Below are 20,620 nucleotides of genomic sequence, written 5' to 3'. Positions count from 1 at the left end.
GTCCTTTGCACTTTTTCCATCCAAAGGGGAACTTATTTTCCATTGTAAATAAAACTAATATTGAAGATTGTAGCTTCGTACCTACTTCCTATACACAAAAGGAAGGGGAAATAGGTTAGGAATAGGGGTTTTACTAAGTCAAACCCCAGTTTAGGAATTAACCTTGAATGAAATATTGCAAATAATGAAATAAACAATGGAAAGATATACCTCAGATTTGCAAGGGCTAATAATGATGCTTTTCTTCTTGAATGTAATCACATGTATGAAATGGCATGAGCATGACTAAAACCTAATCACACACACATGCTTGCATATCAATTATGTAATTTTTTCCCACAACGGTTGAATGAAGAGTATGTATCCTTGAAGATCTCTAAAAATGCTTGATGATGAATGCGTCAATGCTTCAATGCTTGATTGCTTGGATATGAAGACTTAGATTGAAATTAATTTATCAATTTTTTTTATATAGGGGATCCTAGGTCAATTTACTAATTAGGTCAACCTCGAATGGTCATATAGATCCACCAATTTCATTTCTCATTGAAGAGAAAGATCCCCTCCTCTTGAAAATTGGGCCCCATTAAGGGGGACCAAGGTGTTGGGTGCTCTAGTCCTAGAACCAATGTGCTAGCACCCAATTCCTCCTTAATTAGGGACCAAAATTTAGACCCAAAGAGGAGGATGCCCCTATAGAGAGTCATTTTGTAAGTGTATATGGCATCAAAACTGGAGTTAAGACCCTGAACAGACCTAGATAGGAGATAACGAGGAGACACACTCAAGTATGGGCACAAACATGAGGTGTAAATTGGTTTGGTGACAATTTATGATGCTACATTAGGTTATACTTTAACGAGAGTATGATCCTATGAAAATACTCATGGTGAAGTATGTAAAAGAGAGATGAAGGAAATCAAAGAAAGGAGCAACTTGGAGCATAAACACAAGGAGTATAAGACATCACTAATTTTAAGAAACCAATCCCCCAATCTTAGGATATTAACTTGCTCAAATTCTTTCAAGGGCACACAAGACAAAACAAAAACAAAAAGGAAAACAAAGACAAAAAGAAAAAGACACTCAACACAAAAGCTAAAGACCAAAAGCAAGACCTCAAGTCAAATAGTTGAAGAGACATTGATATCAAAATGTCTCAACCACTAATGTCATTCTTCAAAAATGTCATCTCAAGAACACAAGTGATCACATAAATGAGCAAAGCACGCATCATCCATGAACTAAAAATATAAAAAATATGAGTTCATGGGAAGAAGGAAAGAGAGAGAATGGATACACATTCTAGATGTGTTTTTCTAGGCAATTCATTTCAAGAATAATGAGAGAAAACATGGATACACACTCTAGATATTTTTTTCTAGGTGATACATGTTAGGGAGGAGAAAAGGAATAGTCTAGTTGTGTTTTACTAGTTCCAATCATCCTTGTGTGTGTGTGTGTGTGTGTGCAAGTGATATATGGTTTCAAGTATATAGCACCCCATATAAGAGTTTAATCTCTCTAGTTTTGAGCACGCCTCAACTTGTTTAAGACATAATGCAAATGCAAATGCCAAAGGTTGAATGTCTAGTTTTGGGAACATATTGTATAAGAGTTTGTTTTTCTTGGTTTTGAGGATGTATAACCCCATTTAAGATAGATAAATGCCTAGTTTCCACTACATCCTTTGTAAGAGTTTTGTTCCTCTAACTTCGGTAATGTTCACCTCATCTAAGACATATATGAATTTTGCATCTAGTTTTGGGCATGAAGCATCTCATATAAGAGTTTGTTTTCTCTAGTTCTAAGTCTGAATACTTCGTTTAAGACATGTAAAGATACAATATAGTATGGTACAAAGAGGGAAATATGTATGTCCCCCTTAAGATATCAACATAGCCTTATGTTGATGTCTTAAGGAAGCTACAAAAAAGGATACCTTCCTTCAACACCAAGGAGATACACTCTATGCAACAATGTTTATAAATCCAAGTTAAAGAGCCAACTCTCTTTATAAGCAAGGATAAGATAGTTGAAAAAGAGATATCTTGCAACAAGTGTAAAGAGGATCCTTGGAGTAGAAGAGATCTTTGTTCAAATTACATCTACCTCTAAAATACATCTACCTCTAAGAGGCGTTTCTTGAACAAAAATAACATTTTCTACCAAAAGAAGGGAAGGAGAACAAGAATGCCTATCTTTGCCCTATTGCTAAGTGAAAGGGAGTTTTGATGAAGGATGACACATTTTTTACCGAATTTGAGGGGTAAATTTATAATAGATATACATTTCCAAGTGAAAAAGAGGTTGTAGCCAAGGACGTACTCCTCTTCCATAAGAGAGAATCCTTGAGAAATCAACAACTAGCCACAAATCAGAAAGGATAGGGAAAATAATCTTTATTAGGTTCACTAGAATTTGAATTGATTGCCCTCTTTTAGTTTAATTGTAAAATGCTAAAATTAGGGTAAATGTGTCAAAATTGAAGTAATTATACATGGACTATGAGCTACAATTGCTGAATTGAGACACAAACTTGGATCTGAACAATGTAATAATATTTGGATCTACTCCTAGAAGGATCTCCTAAAATGTCAGGACCAATATGCCCATCGCACCAATCCTCCACACTTTTTGTTGTCCAAAGGGGAACTTGTTCATCACTATAAATAAAGCTAATCCTGAAGATTGTAGCTTTGTACCTATTTCCTACACACACAAAAGAAGGGGAAATAGGTTAGGAATAGGGTTTTGTCTAAGTCAAACCTTGGTTTATGAATTAACCTTGAATGAAATATTGCATAATACTGAATTAAATAATGGAAAGATATACCTCAAATCTGCAATGACTGATAATGTTGCTTTTCTCCTTGAATGTAATCACATATGTTGTATGAAATGACATGAAAGTGAAAAAATGCTAATCACACACACATGCTTGCATATGAATTATGTAATTTTTCTCCACAATGGTTGAATTAATAGTATGCATCCTTGAAGATCTCTAAAAATTCTTGATGATGAATGCTTGAATGCTTGAATGTTTAAATGCTTAGATTGAAATGAATAGATCAAATTCCTTTATATAGGGGATCCTAGGTCAATTTACCAATTAGGCCGACCTCCAATGGCCATGTAGAGCCACCAATTTTATTTCCCACTAGAGAGATAGGTTCCCTCCTCTTGAAAATTGGGCCCCATTGAGGGGGACCATGGCATTGGGTGCTCTAGTCCTAGGAACAAGGTGCTAGAGCCATGGTCCTCGTCAATCAAGGACCAAAATTTAGGCCCATAGAGGAGGACACCCTTCTATAGATTCACTTGGTGGGTGTATATGGCATCAAAATTGGAGTTAAGGCACTGGACGAACACAGATAGGAGATGAGAGGGAGACACATTGAAGTAGGGGCACAAACATGAGGTGTAAATTGGCATGTGAATATTTATGATGCTACAATATGATGCCAAACTTTTCAACCCATCTAAAAGTACTATAAAACTATAAAATGGGAAGAACTAGATTTAAATATGTATTAGAAGACACACTTCATGAAATACCTTGGGAATGAAATTTCCAAGTCAATCTGATAGAAGAGTCATCTTCATTTATCATCTTATTAAATACTGATAATTTTTATTAGAATATGTAAGTGAAAACAAAAATGCTTGCAAGTGTGACAAGTGAAAAGATCATAATAAATGTACATAAAATATGCAATATCTTGCTTAAAAAAGAGCCATAATATTATAAGAGATAGGAAAGGAAATCATTATATAATGTCATATATTTTATGCATCATATATTTCAAATAGGGATATATGGTAACTCACTTATAACCTTAAAACCAAAAGAATCATAGCAGACTGGTTAGGGTTAACCCCGGTGGGAGTCCCTTTTGTTGGAAGTATGAGATTATATGGCTGTCATTTATGTCAAGCCTAGTTATCTAGATAGATTCTAGTTCAGATACATTCCTAATAATTGCAATTATGTTTTATGTTGTAGATTGAGTTTGGTATTTTTGGTGTTGGTTGTCGCATTTTGATTCGGATGCTTATTTCTACTTTCTAGCAGTAAATGTGTCTGTCGGGGTGGTCCAAAAGCTCTTTGGTGGCCTTTGAATATGTTGTGGATTGTGTTTCAATTTACTAGACATGATTTTATGGCTTGTGTAGTACTATCAGTTTGCTTCTCTAATGGTTTCTTTGTTCAACAAAAGAGCTTAGCTGATTGATATTCAAGATATTTAGTTGTGTTATAATTCGTTCTGTTTGATTGAGTTATCTTGATTGGATCATGTTATTTTGGTCTAAATATGCAATGGAGGATGTATTAAGAAGTTGTTCTAGATCTCACCATGGTGTATGGAGATCAATGCAAAGTATTTTACATCAGATGATGTTCTTTAGCTAACCGATTTCTATATCTACATGACACATTTGGTTACATTTTTGGTTGATGTATTAGCATGTGCGGATAGTTGGATTCATCTTTTAAGGATGTATTGTGATGTTTTTTGGTTCCCTATTTATCTTGGATTGGACCACTTTAAGTATTTTTTGGTTCATGTGGCTTATTTTGTGTAATAATTCATATTATGTTTTGGCCAAACCTAGATTAAGTTTTTAAATGATCTATCTCATATTTAAGGAGTGTGGAAATATGAGTTGTGTTTTTGTTATATGCATTGTGTGTGAATTGATGAGACTTGTGTATGTGAATGATTTGCAAGTAGATTTGAGATTGCAGAAGTGAAAAAGTTAGATCTTTGAAGGTGATATACTCAGTGAGACAATTTGTTTTGATAGTGTCGTTTATCAAAGATGTTTACCATGAAGTTGGTCACTTGATCTAGTTGTTCAAGGATAATTTCAAGTACAAGAGATCCTTCTAAGTTTCATCTCTACTATTTCCTTTGTTGCTAATTAACAATGAGTCATTTGGGAGCATATTGTATCTTGCTTTGAAGCAATAAACCTCAGTTGTGAAAGTCTGTATATTTTTACCTAAGGAAATGTGCCTTAGCCTTGGAAGTCTATTAGGTTTTATTTCTCCTTGGCAGTGAGCCTAAAACCTTGTAATCATTTATATTCATATTGTGAGTTAGATTATCACTATGATTTTCTCTTGTTTGGGTTTTTCATGTAAATCTAGTGTTCATGTGTTGATGTTTGATGTTTATGTGTTCTGTTATTGCTATGTTAGTTTATTTTTTTTATAATTAATTTATGTGTTCCATGACTTTAAGTTTAGGGGTTTCACTATGAGCACCTTTGTGGTATGGGTTTTCAAAGAGATCAACAACTAGGGTGAGTTTAGTGGGAGGTCCATAGGGGTCTATGGGTGGCCCACTAGAGAAGGTCAAAGCTAGATGGAAATTGTATAGCCTCAAGGTAAGACACTAATATAGGGGAAGAACATTTTAGTTTTAGTGAAAACAATGTACTATGAAATAGAGGAAAAAAATCCAATAGGGAAAGTTCATTTTCACTTCATATCTAAGGTGGTTAATCATAGGAAATAGATAGGAGTGAAAACATTGTAATCTTTCATCCAAAGTAATGTACTTCACAATAATTAGAGTTCTCTCCTTCCAGACACTAGAAAAATCTTCTGTGTTGATGCCACTTTGCAAACAAGCCACCTTGTGTCTCAGCTACAAGAGCCTAATAAAATCATCTTAGTAGTTCCCCTTTGGTTTCTTGGGGAAGGTCACAACTTCCACAATAAGACTAGTTGTGGCAACAATAGACTCCATAAACACTAGAAAAACCACACTTATGTGTTGATGCCACTTTGCAAACAAGCCACCTTGTGTCTCAGCTACAAGAGCCTGATAAAATCATCTTAGTAGTTCCCCTTTGGTTTCTTGGGGAAGGTCACAACTTCCACAATAAGACTAGTTGTGGCAACAATAGACTCCATAAACACTAGAAAAACCACACCCCTAATGTTTACTTTTCCCTTATTCCAGGATTAGGAGGAGACACAAGGTTTGTTAGTAATTTTTTCTTACATATTGAATTTTTATAAATAAATTAAATAAAAATACAATCTTTCATCATTACTAGATTTGGTGAACTAGAAGTTCTCAATAGTTCCTACATGAATCTTATCATGGGGTAGAATAGTAATTTTTGTAGGAAATGGGATGGATCAATACCTTTAATGATTAAAAGTTATTTACTATAAAATTTTCCTATTCTAATAGTAAGTCACTATTGGAGGCATATTTGGTGAAATAACACCAAGATCTAATGAAGATAAATCATTAGAACAATAATAATTTGAATATGAGCAAAGTTGATTGAGTAAATACAATGAATCAGAAGAGTACATATAGAAAGAGTGATTGGATCGAATCAGAAGTCTAACCCAACACACAATGAGTAGTGGAGAGTTTTCTCCCACTAAACTAGCATTAGGTGTCAAAAGTAAATCGACACTTCTCTAATCGACTCCTAAATAATTTTGACAACTTGCATGAACAAGTGTAAAGCAGAAATGGATGACTAAGTAGGCTTAAGTAAGCCTAAGTGTAAATAAGTAAAATAATTACACCAACATTTGGGATATTTTCTTTCTAGTCTACTAGATGTAGCTTTTGATAAGTATGATGAAAAAGTGGGGAATAATATGAATTGACCAAAGCATCCATTTTAAAAAAAATTAATAGATAATTAAACTTTAGAAGGAGCACAAACTTAAATTTGGAGAAAAAATTTAGTTCTCCCTCGACAAGGGGAGGCTAGAAGAATGAGTAATGAAAATTAAGATATAAGAGCTTTGGGACCATCATAGTTTGCAAGGTCAAATTTGATAAATTTTTTAAGTATGAAATCTCTCTTTCATGAAGATGAAGTTGTTAATTATGATTAGTTATATGTTGATGAGTCCTACACTCTAGATGCATAATCAAAATGGTTACTACTATATTTACAAGATTCGTGTGAGTTTAGGAAGATCTATGAATGATATGGTGTCAAAAAGAAGATAGAGGAACCTACGAATAATGTCAAAGAAACACATAAACTAAAATTAAATATCAAAAGATGAAGTGTGCAAGACATTGCTATAGAGAAAGAGTAGCATAAATTTTTCCCCTCCTATTATTTTATTGAACTTTTACAAGACCAAAAAATCTCTATGAAGGGAGATGTTTCCAAAATTTAGATTTGTGAAAATGACAAATATAAACAAGAAGATGAATTATGATATAAGAAGAAAAATATAATAATAAAAATTGAAAAATTATTTAGATGAGACTATGATTCATATAATTTAGACTACACCAAAATCTTGTTACCATTCTTTGATAATAGACATCAAATTTTGAATTTGAAATATATATTCATCCTTTTAGTTTCTTATGCTTGAATAAATTCTTGAGGCCTAGAATAATGTTGATCCCATGAGAAATCTATAGTCAATGGATTGTAGATGGTATTATTTAAAGTAGTTTTTAGTTACAAAAGAATAGCAAAAAATTATTGAATCGAGTTATTGATTATAAGAAGGAGATTAATAGAAGTAAGGGCATAAATGAAGTCGTGCTTGTTATATCTATTTTCTAAATTTAATAAAAGTAGATAGAAACATTAATTTCACACCATAAAATATTGTGGACTCTAGTTGTTGATTTTAAAATTTGGGATTAATAGAATAATAGGACATAAATGAAGTTCAATTTGTTATAATTATCTTCTAAATTTAATAGAGATGGATAACATCATTTTCACACCACAATATATTGTATACTTCAATAGTTGATTATAAAAAATATATTAATAGATGTAGATGACATAAATGAAGTTCTACTTGTTATAATTATATTATAAAGTTCTACTTGACATAAATGAACAATTTAATAGATGACATAAATGATATATTAATAGATGTAGATGACATAAATGAAGTTCTACTTGTTATAATATTTTGTTTTCTTGAAGCCAATAACATTTTCTTTAATAGGGAGTTCAATTTTCTTTCCCTAAGTCTTAAGTTTTATGTTAATAATTTTTAAATTAGTATATTATTACATTATGACATTTCAATCTAACAAATTTGAATACCAAATAATAAGACTATTTTAATTTCAAATTATAATTATAAGTTTATTTACTATACTGAGTATATATATATATGAGTTCTTTAATATGTTAAAAATTAAATGAAAAAAATCATACTTCTAAATTGTAAAATGATAAATAGATTACCTCAAAATATATTCACATCACTTTTAAAATAATAAATTTGAATAATTATTTAATTTAAAAGATAATTAAATAGTATTTTAGCTTATCTAAGAAAGTTAGATAAATATTGATATATTTACTTATAAATATACATTTTATTTAAGAAATTTTAATATTATACTGTCACAAACAAATAAAAAGTTTATTACATTAAAATGAACTAAATTTAAAATTGACCAAACTATATTTCCAAGATTCAAACCCTAAATTGGGTAATATGTCACTTATTAAGGATATTATGTTTCATAAAGTTTAATTGGGAATGCTCAAGTTTCGCGAGACCTTCGTTAAGCGTATTACGTGGTGGAGTCATTTAGGAATGAGAACCCATAATTGATTAAGCTTGATTGACGACTACGTCATCATCATGTGTTATATTCCCTATGATGCTTCCTGAAGAGCAGGCGACCATTTAATAAATAAATAAATAGCTTGGCATTTGCTACGAAGGATCCCTAGCTGCCCACTGTCACAGCTTTTCTTTGCTTTGAAACCATGCCCGACATCGATGTGATCGGCAATAGTATCTGCCATTTATGTGACATATTAATTTCTCTTATAACTTCATTACAAGTTGTATGAACCTCTTTCCAAGGTCATTTTCTACGACAACATTACACACAATCTTCAGATTATTATACATTATGAATTGAAGAAATCTGATATTATTAATTTTTATGACTGTTAGAATTTATTTTTTAAATACAGAAGATTTAATATTTAATTCAAATATTTTGATATGTATGTTGACTAATAACGGTCGAATTGACAAAATTGGTATAATTCATTCTAGAGAATAAATCACGCGAGAAAATGAAATGTGTATGAATGGATGTACTGAAAGTTGTTTTACACTAATTAGAACAAGATAGATGGATGGAAAATTAGATTGATGCTTATGTTATATTACATCTAAAATAGATCAAATTATGCATTTTATGAATCTGATTTTGAAAATATGTAACTGATATTAGTCAATAATAGTTTAGATGCATATGCTTTATTAATAGTCTATTATTGATATTAAATATAATATGAATACATATGCTTTGTAATTGACTTTTTAATTAAGTAATAAATTATTTCATTCATTTGAATGTGAAAACAAAATCAATCTTCAGACAAAATGATATATATATATATATATTTATACCATTGTCCCATATCTTTTGAAGCTACCAATAGATCAAATAAGAGGTTTGAAGAATCGAGTGGTTTTTAATATGTTGTACAAAATTGAAGATAGTTGTGCAGGTGTGCGCGTATGTTTAACAGTGGCGGGAAACACATATTGCACCGTAATTGGCGGCCTGAAAAGACAGTGAAATGACCAAGACATTTGCAGCTGCAAAGAAATGTGAAATAGTCAACTTGTGGGCTTCACGATGCACCAGGTCTAGTCTGGGTCATTAATCTAGGTATCGTTTCTCACCTGAATTCTTCATGCTATATTATTTGCCGTCTGGAAGATTGTGCAGCGCACAAGACAATGGACGAAGAGTGGTTTAGGATCCCTTTTTCTCAGGGATTTCACTCGCCACAGGCGGCTATGCTCCACAAAGCCAGATATTTGGAGGAGAATTTAGATGCCGTGAATGAGTCCTTCAAACCCTTCTCCGAATTTGTCTTTCGAAATGACAAATCGGCAGACTCTTTTGATCAACTTCAGCCATTTATTGCGAAATCCAAAGCCTCTTTTGAAGATGAAGGAAGAGCCTCTTCTTCAGCGTCTTCGACACAGGCTGCGCTGCTCAAAATGGACAACTTTAAGACAATCCCTTCTGAGCTATCGAAAATAATCCCGTAAGCGATCAATGCACCCAAATTACCTTCTTACTTTAGTAGCTTTCGGCAACATATTTTATTTTCTCGGCTTTTATTTGTCCTTTATTCTTGTCAATCTATGTCTGTGAAACAGAAGCGTTTATAATGTCCAGAAGAGGAAGCCAGAAAGATCTCAAAGGCATGCCTTTAAGACCAGATCTGAATCAGACATTTTGGAGGACGGTTACAAGTGGCGAAAGTATGGAAAGAAATTCATAAAGGGAAACCCTAATCCAAGGTGCGTTATAATCTCTAAAAACTGTTATTTTAGGGTTTGAAATTTTTCGAAAGACTGCCATTTTCTTACGACGTTCTTTGATTGTGTGCAGGAATTATTACAGATGCTCTTACAGCAACTGCGATGTTAAAAAGAGAGTGCAACGGGATGCCCAGGATAAAGGAATAGTTATCACTACATACGAGGGAAAACACAACCATGAGAGCTCCACAACTGTGTATTACATAACGAATCCTCCAATATTTGTAGCAGAGCAGGCTTCCTGTTTGGACAATTATCCTCCTCCTTTCTCTTACTCCTCACACAGGCCAACTGATTTCATGTTTATCAATACCAGTTAGAAAAAGTTCCATGTATCAAAAACATAAATGATTTGTGGGAGCCTAATTCCTCCATAGGTGCTTATATTAATTGAGTATTTCTATCCTAGAATAATTTGTCTCTGAAGTCTCATGTAAGTCGCTTCTGTTTCACATGTTTAGTACTTACTCTCATGTTTAAGTGTTTCTGAAACTTGATTACTATTATCCTATAATAAATATGGAACTGAGCTCTAATGCAATTGTCTCAATTTTGTTGGGCTATGATATGATTTTTGTGGAGAATATCAATTTTAAATCTATTTGCAAATTGAGAGCTTTGAAGAGATCCTACAAATTTCAGTTGATCTAAGGGAGATAATTTGCTTGTACGATACCAAGCCCATGAATCATTAAATTGAGGTAAATTATGAACAATTGGTCATTAAAATACCAGCGGAGGGTGCAGCAAGAATTGTTCGATAATGGTGCCTGAGGAGATTCAAGAACCGCTGGTAATACCAAGGTATTCTAGTTAGCCTTCCATTCCTTATAAACTGGTTCTTACATATACTAAAAACTACTAAGCAAATAAAATTTGAGTGCAACAAAACAGGAGATTACGAAAATTTTATAGAAGGGGGGTTTCAAAATCTGCACACTATTCTCCCACAGTATGCTTTTGATGTATAATTTCATTGATATGAATCAATCTATTTGTTCCTAGTATCAGTTCAGATGCACTGACAGGCAATTTTTTTAAGCAGGAGCTTGCAAGAAGGTCAAAACATGGACGAGTCACAACAGAATGGATTCATCAAAATTTGTAAGTGTTCAAAGTATCTAACATGTCATGGTAGATAAAACAAGACAAGGAAAAGAGAAAACGAAAACAATGGGCAGTTTCTTGCTTAAAAGAACGAATTGTAAAATGGCATACATCATTTCCATGAATTATTAGATTTGGTACCATGTACGATTTCAAGGAAACATGGCTTCCATTAAAAGGATAATAAATGGCTCTTATTAATGAGAGGCTGGATGATGATATAGCTTGAGTTATTCTCTAAATGTGGTTAAAATACTTTTGTGTAATTTAGTTCGAGGATGTTGTGATTTTGTTTAATTTGTGAATGATATTTGTTTTTGGAGTTAGTATGACACAGAATGTTTATGAAGATCTATTACTATAAAATATATGACTCTTATTTTTTCTTTTTAATGATTTTAGAAAATAGATGATAGAAGAAACATATTGGTGGAAATCATTTAGAATTTTAATGCACTAATTATTATGAATGCTGATATATTTACTTGATATTAGGATTCATTTCATGATTAATAGATTATGCTTTTAGATATTTTGATGATTATTAATGTCTTAAGACTTGTCTTTCAATACACAAGATTAAACATTCAACTCTAATAGTTTAACATGCATAGTGATAAATAGTCGTTGTATATATTAAAAGGGAAATATGATTAAATGTATGAGATCCAATCATGGGCGTAATTCCATATAAGGAAGTAATCTACAAGTGAGATCAAATGTTGCGTGCATTAATGAATGCAGTGGAAGTTCTTTTGGATAGTTTGAGCCAAGATAATTAGATTTGGTTGAGGTTCTATGTCATATTGTGTGCAAGCACATCAAACTTTGTATTTAATAAACTCCATTTTGACCGATGAAATTATTATTAGGTAGTCTTAGTTCTGGTGCATATTATTTTTAGTCACCTATATGTAATGTTAAGTAATGATTTGCATGCATATACTTTGTAATGTATCCCATAGTTACATAGAATAAATAATCTAATCTACATCAATGGAAGAAAAAAGTCACTAATAAGATTCTATATTTTAATAACTATCAAAGTAGAAGACATCTTGGATACTTGTAATTGGTGTGTATACTCTATTCGGAGGATGCCCCTTCGAGGTGACAACGCGAAGATAACATAAAACCTTATACTATTATCTTTTTTATATATATGTGTGCATAAATAATCTTCATTTATAAGTTCATTACATGTTGTATGAAATCTTATTCTAGGTTCATTTCCTATAAAAAATTCCCATCGTTTTCTCTCAAATCATTCTTTCAACATCTAAATGATTAGAAAGTTGAAATAAAATTAGTGACACTAAATATTCTTTCTAATATATATGTGTATTTCTCTTACAACTAGTTTATTTATTTTCAAAGTTAGGAGCCATATTCTATTGATTTTTAAGTAATCGTAAAAGAGCCATCATTCCTAGCTAAGTTATATCCCTCATAAAGGATCCAGTGAAGCAATGAGTTCTTTTATTCAAACACCTAGAAATCAATAAATATCTATTTATTGTTATGAGAATTCACTTAACCTCAATATTATTAAATAAATTGCATAATAGGGAAAAGATAGTATGAATTTTTTAAGAAATAAATGATAATAATATGCCTTTTGAGGATAAAACATCTTAATACACTTCAAGAGGGATACCTCCAATAATATTTAACAAGAATTGAATACTCAACATGATGATAATAACTAATATATACCATATTTATACTAGATATATCAGCAAAGAAAACTTAGATAACAACATTGTAGGCCCTAGCATATGAAAATAAATACATAAGAACATAAAAATTATAAGATAGTCATAAGTTGACTATACATAGCACATACATACTATAAGAATAAGGATATACCATTTCCCCTCTTTACAAAGGATTTGTCCTCAATGATAACTTTTTTATTTTTCTTCTTCTTCATCTCCTTTTTTTGCTTCTACTTCCTCTTCTTCTATAGATTCTTGTTCTTGTTCTTGAGGGTTCAATACTTTGATATTATTAATTCATCATTGAAGAATGAAAAATAAATTTAAAAATATGAGCATTTTAATTATGAAGAGCATATAGTTATGCATTGCTATTATGTTAAAAATTAAACAAATAACCAATGCAATAATAAATAAATATATTTTAATATCCACCCACTTGTTATAATGTTTCTAAAATTTCACCTTACCAAGGAACCCCGATTAATTTTTACATATAATAACATGTCAGATACAAAATAATAATACTTTTTTGTAAGGTATTTCTTTGAAGGAGCAAATCATGAATATGGCGGAACACCATCAACCTACCTCATGATTCTTGAAAGGATGTAGCTCTAAGATGAATTATTTATTTCCCTTTTCTTCAAATGTTTGAATATCAAATTTTTGAATTATTGGGCTACATTATTGAGCTGCATCAACTTGTCCCATGACCCTCAAAAGGGTATAATTCTCAATCATACTCTCATGATCTTATTGGAGCAAAATTCATATCGAGTTCAACACCAAATCCCTTACCTTCTCCAATAATTAAACAACACAATATATGTATAATTAAGATTTTCGAGCAAAGAAAAAAAGAAAGAAAAAAAAAAGACATAAACACTTCTCATGCAAAGCACCATCTAAAAGTGAGAAATCGACTGGAGATGATGAAAATTTTCTAGCCTACAGTACCATCGACCTCCAAAGATGACCTACTATAGCTTATCAATTTGATGTCATTGATGAGTGTTTTGAGGCCTCATTAGGTGCAACAAAGAGAACCCACCAAGTCCAAGAATAATTGTTTGAAGTTCCATTTGAACCTTCAAAAGTTCTGTCAAGCATAATATGGATAGATTCACAAGAAAAGAAATTTAGAAAGACAATTTTTTTTCTTGTCATACATATGATAAACTCCTTATATGCCTTTAGCCTAATGAACACGCACAAGAGAGGAACATGCTCCTTTTATGGTTGTCTTATTTCCCTTCTAACTGCATGAACAAACCTCTCTCATATGCATGCCTTATTTCATTTGCTTGAACATTAAACACTTTATTGCTTCAATCAATGGGAGAGCTTCACTTTCCGAGTATTGTTGACTAATCTATTGTTGAAGATTTTCAAATTGATTGCCAATCTTCTCCAATTGGTCAATGAAAACCCTAGTTAGTGATTCATCCACATCATGAGAATTACGGAAAGAATGAGGATACATGAGGACATTTGAAGGTTTGCTACAACCACCAACATCCTCATGAAACAAGTTATCCAAATTATTCTCAAGCACGAATGTTTTGATAGTTTCAACCAAAGCTTTTTAAGGTACATGTTTCATTATATATTGGCATTGGTGGATGTGGCTATATAAAAGGATCTTTTTTATTGACATTGAGAAAAAGAATATATATTAAAAGACTATGATCATTCATTTTCCCAGGCGATAAATAGTTGGTGATACAGATATTTATAAAGCGATATTGTTATTTATATTAAATCGTTATTTCCATCCCACCGTACCATTTACAACTGCAGCATTGATATTAAGAATAGTTTCTTAAAGGACATTAACATTGATTAATATTGGAAGATCATTGTTTTAACTAGGCATCGAAAATATTCACAAGGCAGCACATATTAAATAGAGGCTCTATATTATAGTTCAGGTAGCGATAAACAATTACAAGTTGTTTTGTGCCTACGTCACCTTATCTATAGGGTCAAAGTCCAATTTGGCAACGAACATTGAAAGGAGACAAAGTTGTTAGAGGAAAGTGATAGATTAATATTTGTGGCACAAATTTTCTTTGGTTCAAACGCAGCGGATAACCTTGTCCTCAGCCATCTTATCAAACCAATTTTTTAAAACATCCAAGCCATCTATTAAATAATAGCTGTGATTCATTATTGAATATCGGTGCACTGTATTTTTTTCTAAGCTGCGATATCATTGGCATCAGGGAGGTTGATTTTAGAAGGTAGAATGTTTTGTGTCATAGAAGGCTACAATATTCTTACTACTTGTGACTGGACTTCAATTTTGCATTTAAATGGTCACAATCCCCCTTTGTAAGCACCATCGATTTTAAGATTTATGTTTAACGATCTATGATTGATCAAACTAGTAACTGACTCCATAGTAAATTGCTTTCTTAGGCCCTCTCCTCCTTCAATTTATCTTTCAAGTCTTTTACTTCAGTCACCAAAGACTCCCCTTTTGCAAATTCAAACACTGAAGTTATAAGAGCTTGGATAAATAGGACCATACATGCCTCCAATATCTGAATCCTTTTGAGTAGCTTTTGATTATGTTTCTCCTTCAAATCTTCATGATTAGTATACAATTTATCTATGACTGCCTTGTTGAACAAAGGAGTGTTCACCATTAGGTATGCCACCTCTAGAGTAGAAGTATTATTTACTCTCTTGATCAATGCACTCCCTTTGAATTGATCATTATTTTGAAAATAATCTGGTTTATCTATGCTTGGTGACAAAGCCCATATTGACCACAATCCAAAGTTAGGACTAAAGATTGAACCTAACAAATCTTGCTCCACCTCCTCCTTCGAATGGTAAACTCTCTTCAGTTTCTTTATTGTTGTGTGGAAGGCCAAAGAAGTGGCAATATCCCATTTAGGCAACAACAAAACTCTAGCATCTTTTACCATCCCCTTTCTCTAATCCAAAGCTATATTATTAACATTAAAATTAAATTCCTTCACCATTTCCTCACCAATATTGGCCCATTTTGATGGTGGCCTCTTGTTTCTCTTTTTTGTGACTCCTCTCTAATATTCCTCCCTCCTTGTTACCACAAAATCTCTAATTTTTGTTGATTTTACAAATTCATCATCACTGGTCAATTGATTGCAAGCAAGGCCCTTACATCCACAATGGGATCATATCCAGTCTTCAAATTCTCAATGGGTTTGTTTGGGGGCATCACTAGCATAATTTCTCTTATTGGTTGCCCTGTTGCAGATGGAGGTGTGGATGGATAGTCAACCAACACTTGGTGTGACTTGGTCTTCTTGTACTACCTTTGGGGTACTCTAAGATTCCTCAACATCAATATTTTTATCCCCTTCTCCTTCACAAACTATTCTTCTACTTTTACCTTCTTAGTAGGGGGTTCTTCAGAGATAGCAGGCTTCCTTCTTTTCTTAACAATTTCTTTGTCCATCAGAACCCAGGAGCACTATGTAGTATCTTCTCAATCTTTAAAAGGGAATTAGGATCATCATTGAAAAATCTAATGAAACTAGGTTCTCTTTCCCTTCTGATGACTTCAACTCTTTGTGCACCATATTCCACTTCTTGGTTCTTTCATACACTTGCTCAAGTGTTGTAAAATCTCTAATGATGTCTTCATCATCTAAGGGATCATGTTTGAAGACAATTTGTCGAGACTTGAGATATCCTTCTGGATCATTGTTCTTGATCTTCTTAGGCCTCATTCTAAATGGCTTTTAATTTCAATATAATTGGTCCAATCTATCTTTATCCATTGCTATAAAATCTATAAACTTACATTTTGTAGGAAACAATGAGGGCTTACATGGCTTCATGAATAGTATGTACATAATCCATTTCACTCAACTACTACATAGTTTCTAAGAAATGAATCCCTCAACGTTCACATTTAGGAAACACATGAGGTTGGATTGGAGTCCTACAAACTTTGATAGTAGTAGTCTTGGAGTGGAGAAACTAGTCTCCCAATTATGTGAAATTTTAAGATCATTCCTTCTTTTTGTAAGTTTGATGAAGTCCATCACATCCTATGGAATTCTCACCTCTAAAATAAAAAATTAACTCAACACCTTCTGAACAAAATGTTTCTCAAATGTGAGAAAATTTTAATGGGCACAATGCATATCCCAAATATAGGTCGAGCATTGGACCAACAACTCTCTTCCTTGATCATCTTGCACATTGAGCTATAAACAACTATCCCATAACTTATTTCCACTCCATAAAATTATATAGCAAATGAGGGAGTACTATCTAAAATCAAAAAATTTCCAAATTAGCTTTGCCTTTAACAAAGATTTCATGTATTTTACCCGCAAATATTGTGCAAATTCAAATTCAATGTTCTTCATCATGTCTTGAACCTACAACAGCTACACACATCATTTCAATAGGCATCCTATCATTTGGATCTTTACCTAGCACTTGGTAGAGATTGTAGTATGTCTTCACCAAGTAATCTTCAAATGTGTCAATAGAGAAAGCCTCCTTTTTGAATTGTAAAATTGGAATTGGCCTCCTATCTAGACCCTTCCATCTAAACTTGGGAATCGACTTGGTCCTATACAATTTATCATGGACTTTGTAGTTCTCTTCCAGCTCCTGTAAATCAAGTCCAGATGATTTGACTCTTCTTAGACTAAAGTAATCTAAAATGATGATCTTATTAATGTTGATCATGTCTTGTCTAGTTGTGGTGACCATTGCTTTCTTTCCCACATCATATCTCTACACCAGGATTCTCATGAATTTTACATCAACAAATACATTTGGTACTATGTGCTTGCCAATACCAAGCTCCCATCCATTTCTCATGTTGAAATTGGATAGCAAAAATATTGTAAAACCTACTATATTCAATCAGTAAACCCTAGTTCTACAATGGAATCCAATATAAAAATAAACGAGAACCATAAGAATGCAAAATATGAAAGAAAATAATTAGATTATAGCATTCATATGCTCCATTGGTTTTGATCCCCATTGTCCTCCTATATCCATTGACATTCCATGATATTATGGTTGCTCTCAGATTTTTTTGCACAATAGCTCAATAGAGAATAAATATGGTTATGTATGCAATTCAACATAGTGTAAGTATTTCACTTATTTAATTGATTATGAAATGAGGGAGGGTGAGGTCTCTTTTATAAAGAACACCCTAGAAATGGAGGACAAGGATTAAGAGGTGGAAGGATAAATAGTCAACTTAGATTAGAGGGTAGGTATAGGAAACAAGAAAACATTAGAAAGGTAGTTAAATTTAAATTAAGAGATGAATGACAAGTGTCATGGACAGAAAAACTAATGAATTAATTAAATAAATAAATATTTATTTAATCAATAGAAGAGGTGAGGCCAATTAAATAAATATAATATTTATTTAAGTTAGGAAAAAGGTAATTTAAATAAATAAAAAATATCTTTAATTAATATGACTTAGGATAAAATAATTATATTAAATAAAATATTTATTTAATTAGGATAGGATGATTATAGGTATCTATACGTACCAATGCTGAAACAAGTCTCAATTTGCCTTTGTCCAACCTTAGCATCTTTGACTCCATGGAGCCCATCTAGAAGTCTATCTTTTCGAACTCCTAGTCCACATATTAGAAGTGGAGTTCTCTTACCACTCAATTGCTTGATGAGATCTTCATCCACTTTTCTTGAAGGTTTCCTACTCATCTTCTCAGGTTAGGATTTGCACTTTTTTGCCACAGTTTCATAGAATTTACTTCTAACACCACCACACTTTTTCTACTATTCATAGCTCAAAAGAAATACAATTTCAACCATAACCATAGAAGAGAACTAAAGAAATGATTGCCCTAGTATTCAAATTATGTTTAGTTCAATTTTGTCAACAAAATCCTAAAGTTTTGTTTGTAACTTTTCTCAAACCTTAAGTTAGCCAATTTCGATAGGTGCAAACAATTTAGTGTAGTAAAATTATTCTAAAGATGCTTATAATCAGCTGCAATAGTTACAAAATCTAGCTAATTTAGTCATTTCACCATTTACTTCATTCGAGCAAGAAAACATTCATATTACTAACCATTTTCTAATTTAAATGAGCTCCATCAATCTACAACGGCCATGCAAAATTGGACAACTACAATTAAAAGATCAAACCCCTCAATAAGTCTTTTCTCATCTTTCCTTTAGGTTGGACTGCACCTAGACACATGTCGCATCCGTATGATGTCGAAGGCATGACTAGGCTTTGACAATTTTAGCTTCACAAGGGTCTAGTCTTAAATTATAAATTTCTAACATACTCCAATTACATGTCCCCAACCTACAATGGGCTCATTTGATGATCAAACAGTCAATGCACTACTGGGGGCTTGATGATTCTAACATTCCTAAGGGCCATGGGGCCACATGATTTGTTAATTTAGCTTATTAAGGACTTAAGAAAAATCAACACTAGGACATAGAAAAAAATATAGTGGGTAGATAGGTTACTAGGAGAAAGGGGCTAGTAATGGATGAGGAACTTAGACTTAAGGTTGTAACTTAGAATTGAAGACCACTTATTTCTAGTCACTCCAAAAATATAATGCAAGGTTTAAAACACAAAAAAGACTTAGCCACAAAGGGTTTATAGTTGAAGGGGAAATAGGACTTGTACCAGACATCAGACAGAGAATGATTAGGGATATTTGACTCAAAATTTGTTGGTGCTACCAACTTTGATAGTTGTGGGTAAAATAATAGGTCCTACCTTAATAGGCAAGGTTATAGTACCTAAAGATTATCCAACAATATTGTTAAAGAGAATCAAGTTGAATAAGAGAAGTATCCATTTTAACCTTAGGCAAGAAATCAATGCTACAAATATTAAGGCCAGACCCATTATGAACCAAGGTTTGTCTTATGGTATTACCATTAATAATAATAAAAATCATAAGAGTATCATATTGATTTTCAATTTATTTAAGAGGTAATTCATTTTGAGAGAATATAATTTCAACTTTAGGTGCCTTCATAGAATTAATCACAAAAGTCATATTATTAGGTTTCAAAATAGGTGGAACATCTAAGCTCTTTAAGGAATTTTGTAACATTCCATGATGTGTGGATGGAGTTTGAATCAAGTACCAAATTGATATCTTAGCAAGAGTGGCTTTAAGTTTCTCAATAATGTCATACTCATTACCAAAATGTTGTGAGAGACTAGGTGCTAGTGGAAGCATTGGTCAAAAAATAAGAAGAGAAGAAGGAATAATTTGACGAGTATTAGGTTGCCTATTTTTTCTAGTGTTATATTTGTAGGAAACCACATTGTAACTCTCTTGAGTGACTTGTTTCAAAAATTCACAAGGACTTTTAGTGACATAACCTCATTTCACATTAATGTCTTGTTTATAAGGAATGTAAGAAGTATCATGATTATAACCACCTTTAATGACAATAACCA

At 32.4% G+C, this 20,620-nt stretch overlaps 1 protein-coding gene across 1 annotated transcript; it reads left to right on the top strand.

Moving 5' to 3' along the window:
* The first annotated feature begins 9,748 nt into the window (after window positions 1-9,748).
* On the top strand, window positions 9,749-10,878 carry LOC131070764 (probable WRKY transcription factor 56). Its single transcript, XM_058006407.2, has 3 exons — window positions 9,749-10,062; window positions 10,178-10,321; window positions 10,413-10,878. Exons 1-3 carry the CDS (start codon window positions 9,749-9,751, stop codon window positions 10,660-10,662), a joined length of 708 nt encoding a protein of 235 aa, XP_057862390.2. The 3' UTR covers window positions 10,663-10,878.
* Window positions 10,879-20,620: the final 9,742 nt, after the last annotated feature.

The sequence above is a fragment of the Cryptomeria japonica genome, chromosome 3 (genome assembly GCF_030272615.1).
Source record: "Cryptomeria japonica chromosome 3, Sugi_1.0, whole genome shotgun sequence".
NCBI lineage: Eukaryota > Viridiplantae > Streptophyta > Pinopsida > Cupressales > Cupressaceae > Cryptomeria > Cryptomeria japonica.
This window is presented reverse-complemented; position numbering and strand designations above follow the sequence as displayed.

Bases quoted from the DNA above. Each gene is read 5' to 3' on its own strand.
- LOC131070764 (XM_058006407.2), top strand. From the start codon at position 9,749: ATGGACGAAGAGTGGTTTAGGATCCCTTTTTCTCAGGGATTTCACTCG. The intron at 10,063-10,177 runs GTAAGCGATCAA...TCTGTGAAACAG, and splicing joins GAGCTATCGAAAATAATCCC to AAGCGTTTATAATGTCCAGA. The intron at 10,322-10,412 runs GTGCGTTATAAT...GATTGTGTGCAG, and splicing joins AAGGGAAACCCTAATCCAAG to GAATTATTACAGATGCTCTT.